The following is a 26,193-nucleotide window of genomic DNA, read 5'->3' as shown; positions in this document are numbered from 1 at the left end:
TCAATTGAGGTATTCAACACGGCATTATTTAATGAGTGTTGAAGTGGAATCATTACGGAGGGTTAAGGGGAAAACAGCAGGGGATTGGGGCCTGGTCAGCCTGCTGAGAGAGCTAGGACAGCCCTGTTTGGCTGGACGGCTGCTTTGCGATGCAGGGTGAGGCCTACAGCCATGGGTTCAATTCCTGCAATTGCCACGACGGACTCTTCATCTCAACCTCTCCCCTGACCTGAGGCCTGGTGATCTTCAGATTAAACCACCACTGATCCTCTCTCTCTCTCAGCAATTCGACCTTTTCCACAGACACAATGGACCAAATGGCCTCCTCCAACACTAAAATACTTCTGTCATTCAGAGAATTACAGTCATAGAGGCAGTAGAAACTGAGGACTGCAGATGCTGGAGATCAGAGTCAAAAAGTGTGGCACGGGAAAAGCACAGAAGGTCAGGCAGCATCCGAGGAGCAGGAGAATCGACGTTTCAAGCGTACGTTCTGATTCCTGATGTCGAGCTTATGCTCGAAATGTCGACTCTCCAGCGAGACTCAGAGGTGTAAAGCACGGATGTCCAGAACCCTCGGTCCAACTCACGAAAGTCGATCAGATATCTCAAATTAACGTAGTCCCATTTGCCAGCACTTGGCCCATATCCCTCCAAAATCTTCCTATTCATATACCCATCCAAATAAGTTTTAAATGCTGTAACTGTACCAGCCTCCACCGCTTCCACTGGCAGCTCATTCCATACACATACCACCCACTGCGTGAAAAAGTTGCCCCTTCAGCCCCTTTTAAATCTTTCCCCTCTCACCTGAACCTATGCCCTCTCATTCTGGACTGCCCCACTTCAGTGAAATGACCTTGTCTATCTATCCTATCCATGTCCCTCATGATTTTATAAACCTCTATAAGGTCACCCCTCAGCCCTCTAAGGAAAACAGCAGTAGCCCCTATTCATCCTCTCCCTGTAGCTCAAATCCTCCAACCCTGACAACATCCGCATAAATCTTTTCTGAACCCTTTCAAGATCTTGTCACTTGGCAACAATCATAGACGATTCTTGCCATTTCGTTTCAAAGCCCCTTAACATTCTCCACAGTTAACCCAGCCTGCCCACATTACTGAGGACCTCACACTCACGATGTGAAATGATCAAAAAGCACAGACATTTGGATGGTGGAGTGTCCATTCTTAAAACAAACATGGCCGCCGTAATCATTGACCCCCATGACATCACAACAGCCCTTATTTTCTGCCAATGTTGACTTGGAACTCAGAGATCCAATCCAAAAATAAAGTTTGTCTTAAAGAGTTGCTTGGTAGCACAATATGGTACGTTTCTCAGAATGCGATTGTTTTCAAGAGCTCAAAACTGTAGCACTGCACGTGATAAACGGCCTGCCCACTCATTATCTGACAAAAACACAGAGGAGACTCAACCATAGTGGAAATACAAGACATTTCCTCTGGCCACCAACGCTTTAAAACATAGATGTGTGTGCAATCTTTGTTGTCAAAAACATCCCAAGCAACACCTCAGAGATCAATCACAAATAAATGATCACGGAGCGAAAGGAGGAAATATCGCACGTGAGCGCACCATTGGCTCCATCTCACAGCGATGTTGGTGTCAGACACTAAATTTATAAAGCACCTTTCGCATCTCAGGAGGTTGCAATGTATGTCACAGACGGCGCGTGACATCGGAGGAGTTGTTGTCATTGTACTGTGGAAATCGCAGCACTCAGTAGGAACACAGCCAATCATCATACACAGCAAACTATTAATAAGTCAATTCGCCATTTTATGGGCATTATTTGAGGGAATATATTTGGACTGCACACTGAAATTAATGCCCTCAGTACTACATCTTTGACAAAATAGTATGTCTTTAGTAGTGAACTTCCGACAGTACAGCACTCCCTCAGTACTGACCCACTGACAGTGCGGCACTCCCTCAGTACTGACCGTCTGACAGTACAGCACTCCCCAGCACTGACCCTACGACAATGCAGCACTCCCTCAGTACTGACCCACTGACAGTACAGCACTCCCCAGCACTGACCCTCTGACAATGCGGCACTCCCTCAGTACTGACCCTCTGACAGTGCAGCACTCCCTCAGTACTGACCCTCTGACAGTGCGGCACTCCCTCAGTACTGACCCTCTGACAATGCGGCACTCCCTCAGCACTGACCCGCTGACAGTGCGGCCCTCCCTCAGCACTGACCCGCTGACAGTGCGGCACTCTCTGTGCCCTGTGAGACTGGAGTCTGTCCTCACATTTTCAGGTTGACAGACCGGACTGAGACACGGCTGACCCCTCAAAGGCAGCAAAGGGAGGTCGAGTGTGGCTGCACGACACCCTTTGGACACCCCCTCATCCCCAATCCCTCCCCCTTGCCCACCTACCAGGTCCAAGTTGCAGTACCACTGTGTCCCTCCAACATTTCTAGGTACCCGCCGGATTCCCAGCAAGCCGCATATTCTCAGGTTGACTTCATCCTCGTCCATCTAGTTGGGGGGGGGGGGAGGGATTGCTTTCAGACCCCCACCTCACGGAGGGCAAAGCTGGGAGAGGGCATCCATCGAGCGCCGAGAGAGGAGCATCGCACCCGGGGCTGCTGGGAAGGCACACCACCTCAGGCAGGCAGTGAGCCAGACGCCTTCTCAACCACACACGCAGTCCGGAATCCAGGCGGGCAAAGACCCCTCTCGGGTTTCAGCTGCCAGCTGTGCGGGGTTGAGGGTGGGGGGGTTGGAGGCTGGGGGGGGTGGCGTCTTTGTCTCTCTCGACACCGACAGCCCGGTGTGAGGACCCCACCCCCACCCCCTCTGCTCGCTTCGGTACAGGCCGGTATCCTGGAGCGGGGCCCCACAGGAGAGACGGAGATAGAGAGAGAGAGAGGAGCTCGCAGCGTGGAGAGGCAGCCAAACAGGTCGGCACTTGCTGAACCAGAAAAACAGGAACTAACCCGACCGGCAGGAGGGAAGGAAGTCGTCTCTGACTTACAGCAAGGTCACCGACACTCTACAGGTGGCCAGGTTAATGGTTCCCAGGTGCCGGCTCAACTCCCCTGCACGTCTCGAATACTCTTGACTGAATGGTTTTTATTGCCTCAGGTGTTTCACATGGCGGTGTATTGTACGGTGACGACCCAGTGGTATTATCGCTTGGCTGTTAACCCGGAGAGTTGAGAGTGTGGTGCTGGAAAAAACACAGCAGCATCTGAGATGCAGAAGAATCAACCTTTCAGGCACAAGCCCTTTTCCAGCACCACACTCTCGACTCTGGTCCTGAGCATCTGCAGTATTTACCCAGAGACCTTGGTAATGTTTCAAAGGTGGCATGGTGGCTCAGTGGTCAGCACTGCTGCCTCACAGCTCCAGGGACCTGGGTTCGATTCCAGCTTCGGGTGACTGTCTGGCTGGAGTTTGCACATTCTGCGTGGGTTTCCTCTGGGTGCTCTGGTTTCCTCCCACAGTCCTAAGATGTGCAGGTTAGAGTGGACTGACCATGTTATATTGCCCATAGTGTTCAGGGATGTCTAGGTTAGGCCCATTAGTTAAGGGTAAATGTCGAGTAATAGATTTGGGGGATGGGTCTGGGTGGGTTACTATTCGGAGGGTCAGTGTGGACTTGTTGGGCCAAAGGGCCTGTATTCACACTGTAGGGATTCTATACTTCTGTGGACTAGGGTTCAGGGACGGTCCATTCTGTTATCGGATTGCGTCAAACACTATATCAAACAGACAGGCAGGAAACTATCCACAAGCACCAACTAGCCACCAAAAGGCCTGACCCACTACCACTGGTATCCTTACACACAGACAAAGGAGGACACCACTTTAATAAGGACAACACATACATCCTAGGTCTGGCTAAACAGAGACACGCACAGGAATCTCTTGAGGCCTGGCATTCAAACTGGAACTCCATCAATATGGACTCCGCTTACCAACCTTTGAGAAACAGAACCGGAAATGATGTCACCCACCCTTAAACAGACCAAGATATGTAAATAGAAAGTGGGTCACTAACTTCAGCTCTTCACCGGAGGCTGACTAATGATGTTCCCTAACGTGGTGACAAAACGTTTAACAACAAACTGACCAGCTCGGCGGGCAAACTTACAACCTGAGTTATCGGACCCTCCCGGTGCCTCAAATGTGGTCTTCCCTGCGTCAGAGAGTGGTGCTTGGTTTCTGTGGATGGAATCTAAATCCAATGCTTGTTTAAAACTGAAAGAACTGCGGATGCTGTAAACCCAGAGACAAAGATAGAAGTTGTTGCAAAAAAGCTCAGCAGGTCTGGCAGCATCTGCGAAGAGCCATTCAGCCCATCGTCCATGTGCCAGCTCTTTGAAAGATCCATCCAGTTGGACTCACTGACAGGATCTATCAACAGGGCCCTGCAAGTTTGTCCAATTCCATTTGAAATCGTTATTGAATCTGTCTCCACTGTTCCTATCAGGCAGCACATTTCAGCTGACAATAAAATGTATAAATACAGCTCCCCTCCCCAGGCTCTCTGCTGGTCCTCCTACCTCGATGCAAAAGGTTTTGCAGTTTAGAAACAAAATAATTCTCCCACTAGTCTTTTGAAGCTGACTTGACTGATGCAGTGCTGCATCGTCAGAGAGTCACTGCACCGTGTCCACGTCTGTGAAGAGAAATCAGAGTTAACGTCTCAGGTCAGGTGACTCTTGCTCAGAATCATTCCTGGAGCCGAAACGTTAACTCTGATTTCTCAGCAGAGATGCTGCTGGACCTGCTGACCTTTTCCCAGCAACCTCTCTTTCTGTTTCCAACATTTGTTTGTTCCCTTGATTTGCTACTGTGTAGAGCCGAACCACGTGTGTGTGTGTGTCTGTGCACAATATATATATTATCTTAAAGTGTTTCTTTCATGAATAAAGTATATTTTTGAAATAAGAGAAGGTAGGAGGTGAAACCTGAATTCAACAACAATCTGGAATTAAAGAGTTTAATGCTGACCATGAATCCATTGTTGAAAAATCACACACCACCAAGTTATAGTCCAACAGGTTTATTTGGAAGCACTAGCTTTCGGAGCGCTGCTCCTTCATCCTGCTCCACAATCACCTGATGAAGGAGCAACGCTCCAAAAGCTAGTGCTTCCAAGTAAACCTGTTGGACCATAACCTGGTGTTGTGTGATTTTTTTTATACTTTGTCCACCTCAAACCAACACTGGCACCTCCAAGTCATGAATCCATTGCTAGGGAAAAAGAACATCTGGCTCACTAATGTCCTTTAGGGAAGGAAACTGCCATCCCTTACCTGGGCTGGCCTACATGTGACTCCAGACCCACAGCAATGTGGCTGACTCTTAACTGTCCTCCGGGCAATTAGGGATGGGCAATAAATCCTGGCCTAACTAGAGATGTCCTCATCCTGGGAATGGATTTAGGAAACGGTGCAGTGACCCTCTGACGATGCAGCACTGCATCAGTCAGGTCAGCTTCAAATGACTAGTGGGAGAATTATTTTGTTTCTAAACTGCAAAACTTTGCATAAAGGTAGAAGAATCAGCAGAGAATCTGGGGAAGGGAGCTGTATTTATACATTTTATTGTCAGCTGAAATGTGCTGCCTGATAGGGACAGTGGAGGCAGATTTAATAACGATTTCAAATGGAATTGGCTAAACTTGCAGGGCCCTATTGATAGATCCTGTCAGTGAGTCCAACTGGTTGGATCTTTCAAAGAGCTGGCACAGGGATGATGGACCGAATGGCTTTTTCTGGCCTGATGCCATCTAAAGGTTTCTCCCGCACTTAGCAGGAACAGAAGAGAAGTAAAAATAAGAAAGAGGGAACAGCAGTTCCATCAGCGGTGAATGGTTCTAATTCGCCAGAGCTCCCCAGACTCCCAGGGTTTCCGTTGGTTAATTTGCAATGAACAGAAGGAAATGACGCAATGATTTTCGAGAGGAAGTCCATTTTATCCGAACGGTTAGACAGGAAGGTGCAAACTGGGAGAAAGAATCGGCAGGTCTTATGTGCCAACTGACTGCCGTGAGGTCACCAACCAGCCTCCAGGCCCCTGAGGGAAGTCATTCCCACCCTCAGCTCCTCAGAGGCTGCCCTCATAGCGCCAACGGGAGGGCAGTGGCTGCCGCCAGAATGACAATCAAGAGAGGGCCAGCACTGGGGAGCGAGCCAGGTCAGAGTTGGGTGATAGTGCATGGTGTAGACTGCAGGGCAAGAGTGCGTTACAGAGGTCAGACACAAAGGGAGACAGATAGCTCTCAGCATCCATCTTTCCCCCTGCCTTCCCACTGCCTGTATGTTTCAAAACAGGAAAACAAGGCTGTTCAACCCATCCAGCACATTCCACCATTGAACACAATCGGGGCCAATCGAACACTTCAATGCCTTCTAACCACAATTCTTCATGCCATCGATAGTCAAAGATGTGTCAACTTCTGCTGTAGATGCACTCAGAGAGTGAGTTTCCGCAGCCCGAGAAAATCCCAAAGATTTATCGATCTTCGAATGGAAAAAGTCTCCTCGTCTTGGATCCAAGTGGCTTCCCCTTCATTTTTAAATCGTTTTCCTCGTCCCAGACACCCTCACTAGGTGTCCGTCCTGTCCGTCCCTTTAATGTTTTATAGGTTTCAATGAGATCATCTCTTATTAGAGAGTCATAGAGATGTACAGCACAGACACAGACCCTTCGGCCCAACTAGTCCATGCTGACCAGATATCCTAAATCAATCTAGTCCCATTTGGCAGCATTTGGCCCCTATCCCTCCAACTCTGCTTCTTAAATCTTGTCTTTTAAAATGTTGTAACTGTACCAGCCTCCACCACTCCCTCTGGCAGCTCATTCCATACACGCACCACCCTCTGTGTGAAAAAGTTGATCCTTAGGTCCCTTTTAAATCTTTCCCATCCTACCTTAAACCTCCGCCCTCTAGTTTTGGACTCCTCTTCCATGGGGAAAAAGACCTTGGCTATGCACGCTATCCATGCCCCTCATGATTTTGTAAACCTCTACAAGGTCACCCCTTCAGCCTCCGACGCTCCAGGGAAAACAGCCCCAGCCTGTCCAACCTCTCCCTATAGCTCAGATCCTCCAACCCCGGCAGCATCCTTGTAAATCTTTTCTGAACCCTTTCAAGTTAAACAACATCCTTCCGATAGGAAGGAGACCAGAACTGAACACAGTATTCCAAAAGTGGCCTCACCAATGTCTTGTACAGCTGCAGCGTGACCTCCCAACTCCTGTACTCAATATTATGACCAATGAAGGCAAGCATGCTCAAAGCCTCCCTCACCATCCTATCTACCTGCGATTGCACTTTGAAGGAACAATGAACCTGCACTCCAAGGTCTCTTGGTTCGGCAACACGTCCCAGGACTCTGCTGTTAATTGTAAAAGTCCTGCTCGGATTTGCCAAAATGCAGCCCCTCATGTTTATCTAAAGTAAACTCCACCTGCTACTCCTTCGCCCGTTGGCCCAGCTGATCAAGGTCCTGATTGTACAAGGAGATACTTAATCTTGTCTCTAATTTTCTTCACTGTCCCCATACCACCGATTTTGGTCTCACCTGCAAACCATTCCTCCTAGATTCACATCCAAATCATTTATATAAATGACAAAAAGCAGCAGACCCAGCACCGATCATCATGGCACACTGCTGGTCACCTCCAGTCTGAATACCAACCCTTTACCACAACCCTCTGTCTCCTACCTTAACACCAACTTTGATTCCAATTGGCTATCTTTGCCCGGATCCCATGCGATCTAACGTTGCTATAACCAGCCTAACCTTGTCGGCCGTCTTACTGAAGTCCATGTAGAAAATGTCTACCCCTCTACCTTCATCAACCTTTTTAGTCGCCTTGTCAAAGGTCTCAATCAAGTTAGCCACGTTGACCTATCCCTAATCAGTCCTTGTCTTTACAAATACATGTAAACTCTATCCGTCAGAATCTCCCCTAACAACTAGGAAGCTGCTGGCCTAGTGGTGTTATCACTGGGCTGCTAATCCAGAGATACACCTGGAGCCCTGGTTTTGAATCCTGCTAAGGCAAATGGTGGAATTTGAATTCAACAAAGGATCTGAAAATAATAGATTAATGATGACCATGAATTGATTATTGGTGGGGAAAAAAATTCTGGTTCATGAATGTCCTTTATGAAAGGAAACTGCATTCCTTACCTGGTCTGGCCTACATGTGACTCCAGACCCAGAGTAATGTGGTTGACTCAATTGCCCTCTGGGCAATAGATGCTGGCCTGGCCCTCAGCCTGTGTATGAATAAATAAAAAACCCTTACCCATCCCTGATGTAAGGCTCTCTGGTCTATAAATCCCTGACTTTTCCTTGCCTAAATAAGGGTACTCCATTAGCCAATCTCCAGCACCTCAACCATGTGCACGATACAATTGTCTCAGCAACAATCTCTTCCCTAGCTTCCCACAGAGTTCTGGGAAATACCTGATCAAGTCCCATGGATTTATCTACTTAATGACATCTTCTTCTATAATGCTTCCCTGACACCCCTAGCTTCCATGTCCTCCTCCGCAGTAAATAATGACGCAAAATACTCACTTAGGATCTCACCCATATTCTGGGATCCAGACCTAGATGGTCACGTTGACCTCTATCCTCTATCTTCTTCTGAGTTACACGTTTTCACTTAATGTACTTACGGAATATCGTTAAAACTTGACAGAATCCAAGTCCAGTTTTGCTATCTCTTGTCAGAGGACTATCTCTCATTTCTGAAAATATATCTGGTGAATTTTCCTTGCACTCCTTCTGGGAGATTAATATCTTTTCTGAGGTAAGGTGGCCAAAAGTACACCAGGCTTCTTTACAATTGAAGCAATACATCAGTATTCCTGTATTCAAATCCTCTTGCGCTAAAGATTAACATTTCATTAACCTTCCTAATCTTGCTGCATCTGTCTGTTAGCCTTCAGTAACATATTAACAAGGATACCCTTTGAACATCAACTTTCCAAATTCTTACCGCTTAAGAAAAACTCTGCTCTTTCTATCAAAGTGGATAAACTCATATTTTTCCACATCATATTCTGTTTGCCATGTCCTTGCCCAATCACTAAATCTTGCTGGAAAGGTTTTATATCTTCCTCACAATATGCATTTCCACTTAGCTTTGTATCCTCTGCAAATTTGGATATGCAAATAATTTGTCATCATTGTGAACACTCAGAGCCCAGGTACTGATGTCACAAATCTCTTCCTTTTCTCAAGGATACTGTGACCTTGGTTCTCTTCAGAGCGGACATAAACCATTCCTGGCTGTGAGGTGACTAGGTTGGTACAGAGATGAGAAAGGACTTTGAGAGGCCTTTTGTTTATATGTAAACCAATGAGACTTCAGGCCAAAGTGGTCATGTTTTAGAAGTGACCTGTAGAATGAAAGGGGAGCGGTCAGCTGTCTCGCTGAGAAGTTCAGTCCAGAACTAGTTAGGAGTTCAACAGTGAGCTGTGTGGAAACAGGTTGCTAAACTCTCTCTCCTTCTGCCCTTCCAACTTCAACCTGTAAGCATTTGTTCCATTTTCACTATTTTTTAAGGGGGTTTGCTGATGGGGACTGTCGGCAAACAGCATAATTAAATCCAGTTTGGATAGACTGAGTTCTGTAACAGTTCTTTATTCTGTTCTTTATGTTTCATTGTGTAGTTTTGTGAAGAAATCTTTGTTTTAAAACCTGGTAGTCAACCTCACTAACTTACTCTGGGTAATTTTCACTGTACACTTACCAAAACAAATTGCAAACTTATGGTCTGGGATGCCTGCTTCAGAATGTTTTGAGTGGTCTGGCCTAGTCCATAACACTGATCCTCGCAGTACTCCACTAGTCACAACCTGCCAACACAAGAGTAACTCATTCATTACTACTCTCTGGTTCCTGTTTGTGAACCAACCCGTAATCCATGCCATTAAACTACCTCCTAACCGATGGACTTTAATCTTTCTAACCTCCTCCTGGGGAGGACTTATTCAAATAACCTTCTGAAAGGTAGAACATATGACATCCATCAACTCCCTGTTCTCAATGTTGTCAGTAACATCGTCGAAACACTCCAACATGCAGATCGATGTTACGTATGATTACTGCATTGTCATGCTGCAAGTGTCACTCATCTCCTGGTTTACACCATGGACTACACTACTATTATATCTCCAACTAAATCAACTTATGTCATTAGTTGTGGTGAGTGCGTGTGTGTTTCTGAGACGTTGTGGTGAGGCTGTGTGTATGTGTGTGGTGTGTGTGTGGTGTGTGTGTGTGTGTGTGGTGTGTGTGTGTGGTGTGGTGTGTGTGTGTGTTTTTGTGAGACGTTGTGGTGAGGCTGTGTGTGTGTGTGTGTGTGTGTGTTTTTGTGAGACGTTGTGGTGCGGCTGTGTGTGTGTGTGTTTTTGTGAGACGTTGTGGTGAGGCTGTGCGTGTGTGTGTTTTTGCGAGAGGTTGTGGTGAGGCTGTGTGTGTGTGTTTTTGTCAGACGTTGTGGTGAGGCTGTGTGTGTGTGTTTTTGTCAGACGTTATGGTGAGGCTGTGGGTGTGGGTGTTTTTGTGAGACGTTGTGGTGAGGCTGTGTGTGTGTGTGTGTGTGTGTGTTTTTGTGAGACGTTGTGGTGCGGCTGTGTGTGTGTGTGTTTTTGTGAGACGTTGTGGTGAGGCTGTGCGTGTGTGTGTTTTTGCGAGAGGTTGTGGTGAGGCTGTGTGTGTGTGTTTTTGTCAGACGTTGTGGTGAGGCTGTGTGTGTGTGTTTTTGTCAGACGTTATGGTGAGGCTGTGGGTGTGGGTGTTTTTGTGAGACGTTGTGGTAAGGCTGTGTGTGTGTGTATGTGTTTTTGTGAGACATTGTGGTAAGGCTGTGTGTGTGTTTTTGTGAGACGTGGTGAGGCTGTGTTTGTGTGTGTGTGTGTGTGTTTTTGTGAGACGTTGTGGTGAGGCTGTGTGTGTGTGTGTGTTTTTGTGAGACGTTATGGTGAGGCTGTGTATGTGTTTTTGTGAGACGTTGTGGTGCGGCTGTGTGTGTGTGCGTGTGTTTTTGTGAGAAGTTGTGGTGCGGCTGTGTGTGTGTGTGTGTGTGTGTATGTGTTTTTGTGAGACGTTGTGGTGAGGCTGTGTGTGTGTGTGTGTTTTTGTGAGACGTTGTGGTGCGGCTGTGTGTGTGTGTGTGTGTATGTGTTTTTGTGAGACGTTGTGGTGCGGCTGTGTGTGTGTGTGTGTGTGTATGTGTTTTTGTGAGACGTTGTGGTGCGGCTGTGTGTGTGTGTGTGTGTGTGTATGTGTTTTTGTGAGACGTTGTGGTGCGGCTGTGTGTGTGTGTGTATGTGTTTTTGTGAGACGTTGTGGTGAGGCTGTGTGTGTGTGAGTGTGTGTGTGTGTGTGTGAGATGTTGTGGTGAGGCTGTGTGTGTGTGAGTGTGTGTGTGTGTGTGAGATGTTGTGGTGAGGCTGTGTGTGTGTGTGTGTTTTTGTGAGACGTTGTGGTGAGGCTGTGTGTGTGTGTGTGTGTGTATGTGTTTTTGTGAGACGTTGTGGTGCGGCTGTGTGTGTGTGTGTGTGTGTGTGTATATGTGTTTTTGTGAGATGTTGTGGTGCGGCTGTGTGTGTGTGTGTGTATGTGTTTTTGTGAGACGTTGTGGTGAGGCTGTGTGTGTGTGTGTGTGTTTTTGTGAGACGTTGTGGTGAGGCTGTGTGTGTGTGTATGTGTTTTTGTGAGACGTTGTGGTGAGGCTGTGTGTATGTGTTTTTGTGAGACGTTGTGGTGAGGCTGTGTGTGTGTGTGTGTTTTTGTGAGACGTTGTGGTGAGGCTGTGTGTGTGTGTGTGTGTTTTTGTGAGACGTTGTGGTGAGGCTGTGTGTGTGTGTGTGTATGTGTTTTTGTGAGACGTTGTGGTGAGGCTGTGTGTGTGTGTGTGTGTATGTGTTTTTGTGAGACATTGTGGTGAGGCTGTGTGTGTGTGTGTGTATGTGTATGTGTTTTTGTGAGACATTGTGGTGAGGCTGTGTGTGTGTGTGTGTGTGTATGTGTTTTTGTGAGACATTGTGGTGAGGCTGTGTGTGTGTGTGTGTGTATGTGTTTTTGTGAGATGTTGTGGTGCGGCTGTGTGTGTGTGTGTGTATGTGTTTTTGTGAGATGTTGTGGTGCGGCTGTGTGTGTGTGTGTATGTGTTTTTGTGAGACGTTGTGGTGAGGCTGTGTGTGTGTGTGTGTGTTTTTGTGAGACGTTGTGGTGAGGCTGTGTGTGTGTGTATGTGTTTTTGTGAGACGTTGTGGTGAGGCTGTGTGTATGTGTTTTTGTGAGACGTTGTGGTGAGGCTGTGTGTGTGTGTGTGTTTTTGTGAGACGTTGTGGTGAGGCTGTGTGTGTGTGTGTGTGTTTTTGTGAGACGTTGTGGTGAGGTTGTGTGTGTGTGTGTGTGTGTGTTTTTGTGAGATGTTGTGGTGAGGCTGTGTGTGTGTGTGTGTGTATGTGTTTTTGTGAGACGTTGTGGTGAGGCTGTGTGTGTGTGTGTGTATGTGTTTTTGTGAGACATTGTGGTGAGGCTGTGTGTGTGTGTGTGTGTTTTTGTGAGACGTTGTGGTGCGGCTGTGTGTGTGTGTGTATGTGTTTTTGTGAGACGTTGTGGTGAGGCTGTGTGTGTGTGTGTGTGTTTTTGTGAGACGTTGTGGTGAGGCTGTGTGTGTGTGTGTGTGTGTATGTGTTTTTGTGAGACGTTGTGGTGAGGCTGTGTGTGTGTGTGTGTGTTTTTGTGAGACGTTGTGGTGAGGCTGTGTGTGTGTGTGTGTGTATGTGTTTTTGTGAGACGTTGTGGTGAGGCTGTGTGTGTGTGTATGTGTTTTTGTGAGACATTGTGGTGAGGCTGTGTGTGTGTGTGTGTGTATGTGTTTTTGTGAGACGTTGTGGTGAGGCTGTGTGTGTGTGTGTGTGTATGTGTTTTTGTGAGACATTGTGGTGAGGCTGTGTGTGTGTGTGTGTTTTTGTGAGACATTGTGGTGAGGCTGTGTGTGTGTGTGTGTGTATGTGTTTTTGTGAGACATTGTGGTGAGGCTGTGTGTGTGTGTGTGTGTATGTGTTTTTGTGAGACGTTGTGGTGAGGCTGTGTGTGTGTGTGTGTATGTGTGTGTGTGTGTGAGATGTTGTGGTGAGGCTGTGTGTGTGTGATTGTGTGTGTCTGTGTGTGTGTGTGTGAGATGTTGTGGTGAGGCTGTGTGTGTGTGAGTGTGTGTGTGTGTGTGTGTGTGAGATGGTGTGGTGAGGCTGTGTGTGTGTGTGTGTGTGTGCGTGCGCGCGCGTGTGCGACGTTGTGGTGATGCTGTGAAACAACCCATGTTGTTTCTTAGTTCACCCCAAAGACATTTCTCACATTGTTCTTCTGGTCAGAGATCCTCTCATACTGATGGAGAAATGCCATCCCCCATTACCACAACAACACCACGCCCTTCACCCTCTTGTCTGCTCTTCCTACTTGTCAAATAATCAGTTCCCAGTCACCATGCAGTCATGCTTCTGTAGTAGCAATTAGGCGATCAGTATTGGCCTCAATTGGTGCCTTCAGATCAACACTCTTATGAAGACTGTATCGATACCTGGGATTGAGTTACAGACTGGAATCTAATTGAGGGATTCAGATGGTTTATATACAGAATAATGGATACCTGGGAGTGAGTTACAGGCTTTAATTTATTCGGAACCTAGAATCCCTGACACTCCATTGGCCTTCCCAGACCTAATCAGGGCAAATCAGGGAAGACAACAGGATTTCCATCAGCGATCTGATTAAATACCCTGACACCGAGGCGTCTAACCTGCCAGGAAGGACATTAAATGCAGCTTTCAGCCCTAGTCCCCACATTGTAGAAAATATATGGGTGGCATGGTGGCCCAGTGGTTAGCACTGCTGACTCACAGCGCCAGGTTCCCAGGGTCAATCCCAGCCTCGGGTGACTGTCTGTGTGGAGTTTGCACATTCTCCCCATGTCTGCGTGGCCTTCCTCCCACAGTCACAAAGATGTGCAGGTCAGGTGACTTGGCCATGCTAAATTGCCCATAGTGTTCGGTGCATCATTCAGAGGGGAATGGGTCTGGGTTGGTTACTCTTCAGAGGGTCGGTGTGGACTGGTTGGGCCGAAGGACCTGTTTCCACACTGTAGGGAATCTAATCTAATCTAATCTCATCATATCTTGCCCTTGCACAGGGATGGGCGGGGTAACTGTGCGTTATCACCAGAACATTATCAGGACTTAAAAACGTCTTCCATAATAAGAATGGACTGTCGAGACAGAGCATGTATTGAGCTGGGATTGGAAGATCAAAGAGCAACTTTAATTGAGGTGTTTACGAGATTTGACTGAAGTGAAAGCATTTCCTCTCTCTCCACGGGGCAGTCCAGGACAAGGGCTCATGAGCGAACTTCGAATTTGAACCGGGCTGCTACGTAAATGTAACTCTGCAGCCTTCTACTCCACAAGGCTTCTGGGGGTGAGGGGGGGGAGGTGGGCCGAAGGTCAACTGAAAATATTCAAGAACAGAGGTTGGTATTTGTTTTTTTTTCTCTCTTTGTTCTTTTCAGGGCGTTGGGAGTTAAAAACATGACCGGGCACAGAACCAACAACATTAAGATACAGATCGGCCCCTTATCCCCTTATTTCATGGGATGTGAGCATAGCTGGCAGTGTTTGTTGTTCATCTCATAGCAAGCTGCCTTCCTCAGGCAGTGTCACCCACAAGTCCAGCTATCGCTCTGCTCTGAAGATGTCTGCTCTCAACTGTGTCATTGTCAAAATCACAAACCCCCCCCACCCCACCCCCACCAGTGTGGGGGCAGGCTGTTCAGCCCATCGAGTCCACACCAACCCTCTGAGGGGCATCCCACACCTCCTACCCTATCCCTCAACATTTCCCATGGCTCACCTGCGCATGCTACTGCGGCCAAGCACATCTTTAGACTGAGGGAGGAAACCTGCAGAGACACGGAGAGAATGTGCTAACTTCACACCCGAGGCTGGAATTGAACCCGGGTCCCTAGCGCTGCAAGGCAGCAGTGCTAACCACTGAGCCACCGCGGTGCATGCACTCATCACAAAAAGCTAGTGTCCAAGTTCAGCAGGTATCAAGGCAGGCAAATAGAACACAGCACGTTCTGTGTCTGGAATGCTGTGACCGGTTTTGGCTCCTTTTCCCCAGAAATAGACATTGAGGCAGCACAGTGAAGGCACTCTTGGTTGAGCCTGGATATGGAGAGACTGTCCGACAATGAGTGGGTGAGTCTGAGGGCCTGCACTCATTGGGGTTCAGAAGGAGGGTGGGGGGGGGCATCGATGATAAAAGGGGGTTTCCCATCTGTGAGAGAGTCTGGGACTGGGAGCACACAATCTCAGAGGATGGGGTCTAAGGCAGAGTTGAGGAGGATTTTTTTCTCTCAGGAGGGGAGTGCATCTGAGGAATTCTTATGAACTAGAAAGAAAGGGGGCTAGCACGGAGATGATGGGCTGACTGGCCTGCATGTGGGCAGTGGCATTTCTCAAACTGACCCGGGCGTGAGAGGAACAAAGCCCCAGTGGTGCAGAGCACTGGGAACCAAACTCCCAAAATCATTTCACCTCCAAACACGCACCCCACTCTTTACATGTCATGTCCCCAGCTACTCTGTTATAGTAAGGTCTTCCCCCAGCTCTGGGAACAATCCCGCCCAATGGAGCAAGAGGAAATGGATCCCACCATGTCCGAGGGGGCAGCCCGTTCCAATAGCTCTTTACAAATACCCAATTCCACATATAACTGGCTGTGAGAGCCCCATTGTGTGTCCGTCCCATGTTAATAGAGTTCATCGGGACTTCAGATGGTCATTCACAACAGCTGGACTCAGGCACTGAGAGAGCTCTGTCTCTCTCCAAACACCACCTGGCACCTCGCAATCTCACAGTCCATCGGGTCTCTCACTACCGTCTCAACAGAAAGGCATTTAACCTGAGTCAGCATGGAGGGCCTCTGTGGCACAGCGGGCAGTGTCCCTATCTCTGAGACAGAAGGCCCGAGATCCGTGGCGTAACGCGTCTGAAGACATTGACTAAGAAAACTTTGACACGGACAAACACAAGATGTTGGAGACAGCGGGTCGGGCAACATCCATGGATGTTTCAAGTCTAGATCAGACTAGAAACAATCTGCAAGTCAGCAAAGATCAGATACATTAGCCAGAACGTGAGGGAAAGGGCTCTGTGCTTGATTCAAATTACACCGGTTTGAACAGAACCTCATTGTATTTGACACTATATTGGTAACTGCCTCAACTGTGGGTGACACAGTGGTTAGCACTGCTTCCTCACAGCGCCAGAGACCCGGGTTCAATTCCCGCCTCAGGCGACTGATTGTGTGGAGTTTGCACGTTCTCCCTGTGTCTGCATGGGTTTCCTCCCATAGTCCAAAGATGCATGGGTCAGGTGAATTGGCCATTCTAAATTGCCCGTAGTGTTAGGTAAAAGGGTAAATGTAGGGGTATGGGTGGGTTGTGCTTCGGCGGGTCGGTGTGGACTTGTTGGGCCGAAGAGTCTGCTTCCACACTGTAAGTAATCTAACCACGGCACGACCCAGCGATCAGGCAGTTATGGGATCTGGTTTGAAATCACAATTGCTTGCCTCTGACTATGACAGAATTCAGAAAGATATTTATCTTCTCAACTGGGGTGTGGGTGTCTCTGGTTGGGTGAACATTTCTGTGCCCATCCCTAATGGAGCAAGAGGAAATGGATCCCACAGGGTAGTTAGGAGTCAACCACATCGCTGAGGACCTCAAGTCACATGTGAGTAGGCCAAGTAAGGATGGCGGATTTCCCTTCCCTGAAGGGTATTAGTGAACTCAATGGGTTTGCCCAACCATTGAAGATGGTATCATGTTCACCATTACTGAGACGACTAACTTTCAGCTCCTTACATCATTGTGGGTGGCACGGTGGCACAGTGGTCAAAATTCCTGCCTCAGGCGACTCTCTGTGTGGAGTTTGCACATTCTCCCCGTGTCTGCGTGGGTTTCCTCCCACAGTCCAAAGATGTGCAGGTTAGGTGAACTGGCAATGATAAATTGCCTATAGTGTTAGGTGTAGGGGAATGGGTCTGGGTGGGTTGCGCTTTGGTGGGTCAGTGTGGGCTTGTTGGGCCGAAGGGCTTGTTTCCACACTGTATGTAATCTAATTAAATTTAAATTCTACCAGGTGCCACTATGAGTTACAAACTGAAAGTATCATTCAGTCATAGAGATGTACAGCACAGAAACAGACCCTTCAGACCAACTCATCCGACCTATCCAGATGTCTTAAACTTATTTGCCAGCATTTGGCCTATATCGCTCCAAACCCTTCCTGTTCATATACCCATCCAGATGTCTTTTAAATGTTGTAATTGTACCAGCTGAAAATGTGTTGCTGGTTAAAGCACAGCAGGTCAGGCAGCATCCAAGGAATAGGAAATTCGACATTTCGAGCATAAGCCCTTCATCAGGAATGAGGAGAGGGTGCCAGGCAGGCTAAGATAAAAGGTAGGGAGGAGGGACTTGGGGGAGGGGCGATGGAGATGTGATAGGTGGAAGGAGGTCAAGTTGAGGGTGATAGGCCGGAGTGGGGTGGGGGCGGAGAGGTCAGGAAGAAGATTGCAGGTTAGGAGGGCGGTGCTGAGTTGAGGAAACCGACTGAGACGAGGTGGGGGGAGGGGAAATGAGGAAACTGGAGAAATCTGAGTTCATCCCTTGTGGCTGGAGGGTTCCCAGGCGGAAGATGAGGCGCTCTTCCTCCAACCGTCGTTTTGTTATGTTTTGCCGATGGAGGAGTCCAAGGACCTGCATGTCCTCGGTGGAGTGGGAGGGAGAGTTAAAGTGTTGAGCCACGGGGTGGTTGGGTTGGTTGGTCCGGGCGTCCCTGAGGTGTTCTCTGAAGCGTTCCGCAAGTAAGCGGCCCATCTCCCCAATTGTACCAGCCTCTACCACTTCCTCTGGCAGCACATTCCATACACTCACACCTTCTGTGTGAAAAAGTTGCCCCTTAGGTCTCTTCTATATCTTTCCCCTCTCACCTTAAACCTCTGTCCTCTAGTTCTGGACTCCCCCACCCCAGGAAAAAGACTTTGTCTGTTTATCCTATCCGTGCCCTTCATGATTTTATAAACCTCGATAAGGTCACCCCTCAGCCTCCGACATTCCAGGGAAAATAGCCCCAGCCCATTCAGCTCAAACTCCTAAAGCAACATCTTTTAAAATCTTTTCTGAACCTTATCAAGTTTAACAACATCGTTCCTATAGCAGGGAGACCAGAATTGCATACCATATTACAAAATTGGCCTAACCAATGTCCTGTACAGCCGTAACATGACCTCCCAACTCCTGTACTTAGTGCTTAGACGAATGAAGGCAAGCGGACCAAATGCCTTCCTCACCACCCTGTCTACCTGTGGCTACTTTCAAGGAACTATGGACCTGCACCTCTAATAGACTGGGCCTCATGAATAACTAGCTCAGTGACATAAACAATGCAGCACTTTCTTGCCAGACAGACAGGGATACCACAGTAGCACGGGATGAAAAAAGCCAAATCAATGGCCCGCTCTACTCCCCATCCAATCTGTTTCTCAGGAGCATCCAGTGACTTATCAGTAGGAAGGCTCGTAATCCACAGTAGGGTCCCCGCTGGAAGCCCTTGGTTCGACTCCTACTCAGGGACTCAACCAGTGAAGGTGGTTTCAGAAGGACTCGGCAGGCTGGTGAAATGGGCAGGCAGAGCTCAACAGGGAGAAGTGTGAGGTGATGGACTCTGGCAGAGCTAACACAACTACACGTTACACATTTGGAAAAAAAAACTAATTTAGGTGTGATTTTCTTTGGTACACAAATCCGGGAGGACTGGAGGCCATGTTGGCAATTGTTAAAAATCTTACATCCTGATGGGACATTGGGCAGGTGTGTCACAGTCAGAAAGCATAAGTAAGAAAGAGAGAGAGAAAGAAAGAAAGAGAAAGAAAGAAAGAGAGAGAGAGAGAAAGAGAGAGAAAGAGAGAGAAAGAAAGGGAGAGAGAAAGGGAGAAAGAAAGGGAGAAAGAAAGGGAGAAAGAAAGGGAGAAAGAAAGGGAGAAAGAGAGAGAGAGAGAAAGAGAGATAGAGGAAGAGAGGAAGGAAGGGAGAAAGAGAGAAAGGAAGAAAGAGAGAAAGAAAGAGAAAGAAAGAAAGAAAGAAAGAAAGAAGGAAAGGAAGAGAGAAGGAAAGAACAAAAGAAGGAAAGAAAGAAATAAAAGAAAGACACAGGCAGAGAGTGAAGCTTTTATTTGTCATATCTACCATACAATTTAGGGCGACACGGTGGCACAGTGGTTAGCACTGCTGCCTCACAGCGCCAGGGACCTGGGTTCAATTCCCGCCTCAGGCGACTGACTGTGTGGAGTTTGCACGTTCTCCCCGTGTCTGCGTGGGTTTCCTCCGGGTGCTCCGGTTTCCTCCCACAGTCCAAAGATGTGTGGGTCAGGTGAATTGGCCATGCTAAATTGCCCGTAGTGTTAGGTAAGGGGTATATGTAGGGGTATGGGTGGGTTGCGCTTCGGCGGGTCAGTGTGGACTTGTTGGGCCGAAGGGCCTGTTTCCACACTGTAAGTAATCTAATAACTAGACAGTAAAAACAAGCCAGTGTTCCTCCAGGACCAATGGACAGAGCAAAATATGCAGCATCAAGTGCATAAGAAGCACAAAACACGCAAGTTACACTGTAACAGAAGAATGATAAATAACAGTAAATCAAAATTGTGTAAAGAAACCTGGATGGGAAAGAGTCTGATCATACTGTGTTAAGGAGCCTGATGGCTTGGGGGTCGAAATTGTTGCACATGTCTGGCCGTGAGAGACTGAATGTTCATAGATCATTCTTTGGGTTTAAAATGAGCAAGTGATCCAGTGTCCACCAACTGTTGTGGAAGAGCATTCCAAACCTCGAGCACCCGAATACTCTTCTGCCAGCTGCCGGGGGGGGGGAAAGAGTTTGAGTGAGGGGTACGTGGGCTCTTCCACAATGCTCTTAGCCTTTCGGATGCAGCATGTGGGGTAAATCTCCGTAACTGCCCATCCCTAATTGCTCTGGAGAGAGTGGCGGTGGGCTGAACCGCCCCAGTCCGTGTGCTGTGCACACACCCTCAGAGCTGTGAGGTAGGGAGTGGCAGGAATCCTACCGAGCGCCAATGAAAGCACAGCAATGTGGTTCCAAGTTAAGATGGTGTGTGGCTTGGAGGGGGACGCTTGTGAATTAAGGCATTTTCCCTTAATCTGCTGCCCTTATTCTTCTAGGTTCGTCGGTTCGGACATTACTGTCTAAGGAGACTTGGTGAGTTGTTGCAGTGCGTCTTACAGACGGCACACACCAAGCATCTGGTGAAGGGGGTTAAAGGTGAACATGATGGGTTGGGGGCCAGTCAACTGGGCTGCTTTGTTCGCACTGGTGCCAAGCATCTTGGGAATTATTGAAGCTCAACCTGCCAATGGATATAAATAGAGGCATGGAGTCTGAAAGTTAAGAGACGGCACTAGAACCATATGGGTTACTGGTTGGGCCTCATCTGGAACTCTGTGTACCAGGCTTCAGAGAACACGCCTCCGAAAGAGTACAAAAGAACATTTACCAGGATGTTAGGAGCATAGGAACAGGAGAAGGCCATTCAGCCCCTCGAGGCTATTGCACCATTCAATGGGATCATGGCTGACCTGTGATCAAAGTCCGCACAGCTGCCTTTAGCCGTATCCCTTCATCCCCTTGGCTTGACACATTAAAAAAATCTATCTTGGGTTTAAAATGATCAACTGATCCAGTGTCCGCTGCCATTTGTGGGATGCGAGGTCCAAGCCTCTACCACTTTTTGCGTGTGGAAATGCTCCCTAACATCTCTCCTGAATGGTCTGGCCCTAATTTTCGGACGATGTCCCCTCGCTCTGGAATCCCCAACCACCGGAAATAGTTTATCTTGACCCACCTTGTCTTTTCCTGTTAATATCTTCAAGACTTTGATCAGATCGCACCTTAATCTTCTAAATTCTAGAGAAAACAGGCCTAATTTCTAATAGTATATTCTGCTGAAGCCCAGCTGTAAACTTACATTGTACTCCCTCCAAGGCTAATATATGCTTCTTAAGGTGTGGAAGATGTTACCGGGGTGAGGGACTATGGGGGAAGAGGCTGGAGAGGTAGAACTGCTCTCCTTGAGAGACATTAGGTTGTGAGGTGGACAAATACCGATTTTCAAAATGCTGTGAAGGTTTTTATTTCTCAGACAGAGAAACAATGTTCCTCCTGGTCAGTGAGTCAGTGACCAGGAATTCCAAATCACTGTCAAAAGATCCAAAGGAGAGAGGAGGAGAATTACTTTCAGCCAAAAGTTTAGATTAGATTACTCACAGTGTGGAAATAGGCCCTTCGGCCCAACAAGTCCACACCGACCCATTCCCTACACCACAGGCAATTCACCTGACCTGTGGGAGGAAACCAGAGCAAACCTACGCAGACACGTGGAGAATCTGCAAACTCCACACAGACAGTCGCCTGAGGCGGGAATTGAACCCAGGTCCCTGGCGCTGCGTCGCAGCAGTGCTAACCCCCGTGCCACCCACAGATATCGGGGTCTGGAATGCTTCCCTGATCCCATAAGTAAAGTGTATTGGACGACCGATGGAAGGCAAAAGACCACCGGGCCCTGGACAATAAAGCGGGGAGACATAGCCAAGTGTAACTTCTGCTCAAGGAAGTTGCAAGAGACAAGATGGGCTGAGTGGCTCACTCAATTTTGTACGAGTGTACAAAAGCAGCCCAGCCTCGCAAATCTCAACATCGGCCCCCATCCAAACTCCTCCCTCCCTCCCCAGCTCTTCAATTGAATGTCCTCCCAAGGCTGAAACCATTTCAGCAGGAGCTCGGGTCGTACTTCCAGTCATGCTGTGCAGTGCAGTGATTGTGGATCTAAGTAGTTGTGGTCTGGCTGCAGAATTAGGCTGGAGACACACAGGTTCAGAGCCACAGAGCAGCCTGTCCCACTTATGAAAATGAAATCTGCCTCACTGGTTTCTCCTTCACACGAATGGAAAATGAATTCCAAGCCAGTGTTCTGTCGCGAGTGCAATCTCAATATTATGGAAATGATATCACTGACCACTGAGACTCATAGGGTCACACAGCATGGAAACAGACCCTTCAGTCCAACCCATCCATGCCAACCAGCTATCCTATGCTAATCTAGTCCCATTTGCCAGCATTTGGCCTCTATCCCTCTAAACACTTCTTATTCCTGTACCTATGTGATAATGCTGGCCTGTTAAAAAAGGTTATGTTGCCCTTAGTGTTTGTCAAGAGGGGTTGCAAAGGCAGAGGTGCCGATGTGCCTTGAAAATAACGGCAGGGGAGTGGCCAGTTCTCCCAGTTCACGTTTTTTTTTCTAGTTTGGTTTAGTGTTTAGCAAGCTCAGTGGCTAGCACTGCTGCCTCACAGCACCAGGTTCGATTCCAGCCTCAGGCGACTGTCTGTGTGGAGTTTGCACATTCTCCCCGTGTCTGCATGGGTTTGCTCCGGTTTCCTCCCACAGTCCAAAGATGTGCAGGTTAGGGGTGAATTGGCCGTATTAAATTGCCTGTAGTCTTCAGTGCATTAGTCAGAGGGAAATGGGTCTGGGTGGGTTAGTCTTCGGCGGGTCGGTTTAGGCTGAAGGGCCTGTTTCCATACTGTAGCAAATCTAATCTAATCTAAAAAAAAGGGTGCTCCGGTTTCCTCCCACAGTCCAAAGATGTGCAGGTTAGGTGAATTGGCTGTGCTAAATTGCCCGTAGTGTTAGGTGAAGGGGTAAGTGTAGGGATATGGGTGGGTTGCGCTTCAGCAGGTCGGTGTGGACTTGTTGGGCCGAAGGGCCTGTTTCTACACTGTAGGTAATCTAATCTAATCTAAAAGAGGTCCCAAGCTTCATCAGAGGGTCTTGCCTGGACTTTCTCTCTCTGAAATCTCTTCCGCCTGTAACAATCTGTGTTTGAATTTACCTTTTGCCAAGATGTGTGTTTATGGGATTGAAACAGCTTCGTTAAGTTGCCACAGAGTTGATTGGGTTTTTAAATTAGTTACTCTAAATTCGGTTTCATTTTGGTCGTGTTTCACCCGTAGCGTGTAACTAAATTCTGTTTTGTTTCGAGCTGTGTGGTTTAACCAGCTGCATCATTCCTGGAATATTCACTTTACATCTGCCTCAAAAAAATGTTAAGAGTCTGGGCTACCTTCTGAAAACATTTTGAGGGGGTCTGGCCTGATCCCCCAGATGTCTTTTATTGAAAAAGTCAAGATTCATAGAATCCCTGCAGTATGCAAACAGGCCCTTCAGCCCAACAAGTCCACACCGACCCTCCGAAGAGGAACCCAACCCCTCCCATTCCCTGACCCGATTACTCCGCATATACCCCTGACTAACGCACCTAACCTACACATCCCTGAACACTACGGGGCAATTTCCCGTGGCCAATCCACCCTGACCTGCACATCTTTGGGCTGAGGGAGCAAACTGGAGCACCCGGAGGAAACCCACACCGACACGGGGAGAACGTGCAAACCCCACACAGACAGTCGCCCGAGGCTGGAATTGAACCTGGGTCTCTGGCGGTGTGAGGCAGCAGAACTAGCACCGTGTTAAATATTGTGATGACAATGTAACTGGCTAGATGGACTGCAAAAGCCTTTTCCAGTCCTGTCCACATTCTGAGAGTGTTCATCTCCGATACTCAACCTCAAACTGTTGTGGTTATACTTTGTACCTCTTTGCACTGTCGATTTGAGTTGATTTTTTGATTTGATTTGTTATTGTCCCATGTACCTGCGTACAGTGAGAGGTTAAGTTTTGCGTGCAGTACAGGCAGATCATACCATACAAGTGCATCAGGATAACAGAACAGAGCGAGGGATACAATGTCATAGCTGCAGAGAAGGTGTACAGAGACTGAGTTCTACATTAGATTTGAAATTTGAGAGGGCCACTCACAAGTCCAATAACACCGGAGAAGAAGCTGTTCTGCAACCTGTTGGTATGTGTTTACGTTTTTGCATCTGCTGCCTAGCGGAAGAGATTATAACTGGGGCTGGGGGAGGGTCTTTGATGAGGTTGGCTGCCTTCCCAAGGCAGTGAGTTGTGTTGGTGGAGTCAGTGGATGGAAGGTTGGGTTTGCCTGATGGATTGGGCCATGTTCACAACTTTCAACTTGTCGAGTGGGGGGGGGGGGGGAGTTCGTCAGTTTAATCTGCAACTCTTGCACAAACTGGCAAGCGCATTTTCTGCACGGCAGCCCTCCCCTCCCTTCCCCCCCACCCGGAGAAAGAAAACACAAAGAACCGCAGTTGCTGGAAAATCAGAAACAAAAGCAGAGGTTGCTGGGAAAAAAAAACTCAGCTGGTCTGGCAGCGTCTATGGAAGCAAGTCAGAGTTGGCGTTTCGGGTTCAGTGGCCCTCTCAAATTTCAAATCTAATGTAGATCTCAGTCTCTGTACACCTTCTCTGCAGCTATAACATTGTATCCCTCGCTCTGTTCTGTTATCCTGATGCACTTGTATGGTATGATCTGCCTGTACTGCACGCAAAACTAAACCTCTCACTGTACGCAGGTACATGGGACAATAACAAATCAAATCAAAAAATCAACTCAAATCGACAGTGCAAAGAGGTACAAAGTATAACCACTCTTCCTCAGAACCGATGGTAATTAGGAAATGGGGTGGGGTGTGGAGGAGGGATAAACGATAGATGAGGTCAGAGACCAAAAGAGAGACAAGAACAATTGCCCAGACAAAGGAGTGGGTGACGATCTGGCTGGGTGAGTAAATGGGGACTGCTAGTGGTTAACAACAGAGTGGTAACTTCCCAGGTTATGAAGTGCTTCGAGACATCCTGGGATTGTGGAAGGTGGTTTGTACCCTGAGACTTTCCACAGCGCCGATCGTTCAGTCTCATGATTCGATACGTTTATGTGTAAGGCTCCAACCGCAGGGGGGGCTGAACGATCAGCTTCAGGACTGGGCTGAGAGGTGGCAGATGGACTTTAATTCAGATAAATGCGATTGGGAAAGCAAATCTTAGCAGGACTTATACACTTAATGGTAAGGCCCGAGGGAGTGTTCCTGAACAAAGAGACCTTGGAGTGCAGGTTCATAGTTCCTTGAAAGTGGAGTCGCAGGTAGATAGGATAGTGAAGGAGGTGTTTGGTATGCTTTCCTTTATTGGTCAGAGTATTGAGTGTAGGAGTTGGGAGGTCATGTTGCAGCTGTACAGGATATTGGTTAGGCCACTGTTGGAATATTACATGCAATTCTGGTCTCCTTCCTATCGAAAAGATGCTGTGAAACTTGAAAGGGTTCAGAAAAGATTTACAAGGATGTTGCCAGGGTTGGAGGATCTGAGCTACAGGGAGAGGCTGAATAGACTGGGGCTGTTTTCCCTGGAGTGTCAGAGGCTGAGGGGTGACCTCACAGAGATTTATAAAATCATGTGGGGCATGGATAGGATAAATAGACAAAGTTCTTTTTTTTTCCCTGGGGTCGGGGAGTCCAGAACTAGAGGACATAAGTTTAGGATGAGAGGGGAAAGATATAAAAGAGACCTAAGGGGCAACTTTTTCACACAGAAGGTGGTATGTGTATGGAATGAGTTGCCAGTGGCAATGGTGGAGGCTGATATAATTGCACATTTCAAAAGCCATCTGGATGGGGATATGAATAGGAAGGGTTTGGAGGGATATGAACCATGTGCTGGCAAGTGGGACTGGATTGGGTTGGGATATCTGGTTGGCATGGACCGAAGGGTCTGTTTCTGTGCTGTACATCTCTATAACTCTATGACTGACTGTGAAAGCGAAGAGTGTTGAATATTCTATTGTACAGCCAGCAGCTGGAATTACCTCACATCTGGCTTCAGCTTTTACAATCGACGTGCCAAAGAGACGCAGTCTCCACCCAGCCGCTGGCAACTGAAGGGGAGTGTAAGAAGTAGTCACAGCCTTGTACAACCTGTCTAGTTGCACCTTAGTCTGAAGGCTTGTCCTCGGGTTCTGACCCACCACAACAACAACAGCTTGCATGACACAGGGCCGTAAAACATGGCGAAAGTGAGGACTGCAGATGCTGGAGATTTAGAGTCGAGAGCA

General features: G+C 47.9%; 1 protein-coding gene across 4 annotated transcripts in view; it reads right to left on the bottom strand.

Annotated features, from left to right (window-relative positions):
* The window catches only part of LOC132832895 (ral guanine nucleotide dissociation stimulator-like), a 219,862-nt gene that overhangs the window by 125,716 nt on the left and 67,953 nt on the right, over nt 1-26,193 (bottom strand). Inside the window, exon 1 of one of the 4 annotated variants that reach the window (XM_060851106.1) lies at nt 2,412-2,928. The exons of the other annotated variants lie outside the window; for them this stretch is intronic. Within the exon in view, the coding sequence (XP_060707089.1) occupies nt 2,412-2,513 (102 nt within the window). The 5' untranslated portion in view covers nt 2,514-2,928. Of the gene's footprint in view, nt 1-2,411; nt 2,929-26,193 lie in introns of those variants that run through there. 4 annotated transcript variants of the gene reach the window in all.

This window comes from Hemiscyllium ocellatum, chromosome 35, assembly GCF_020745735.1.
Source record: "Hemiscyllium ocellatum isolate sHemOce1 chromosome 35, sHemOce1.pat.X.cur, whole genome shotgun sequence".
NCBI lineage: Eukaryota > Metazoa > Chordata > Chondrichthyes > Orectolobiformes > Hemiscylliidae > Hemiscyllium > Hemiscyllium ocellatum.
This window is presented reverse-complemented; position numbering and strand designations above follow the sequence as displayed.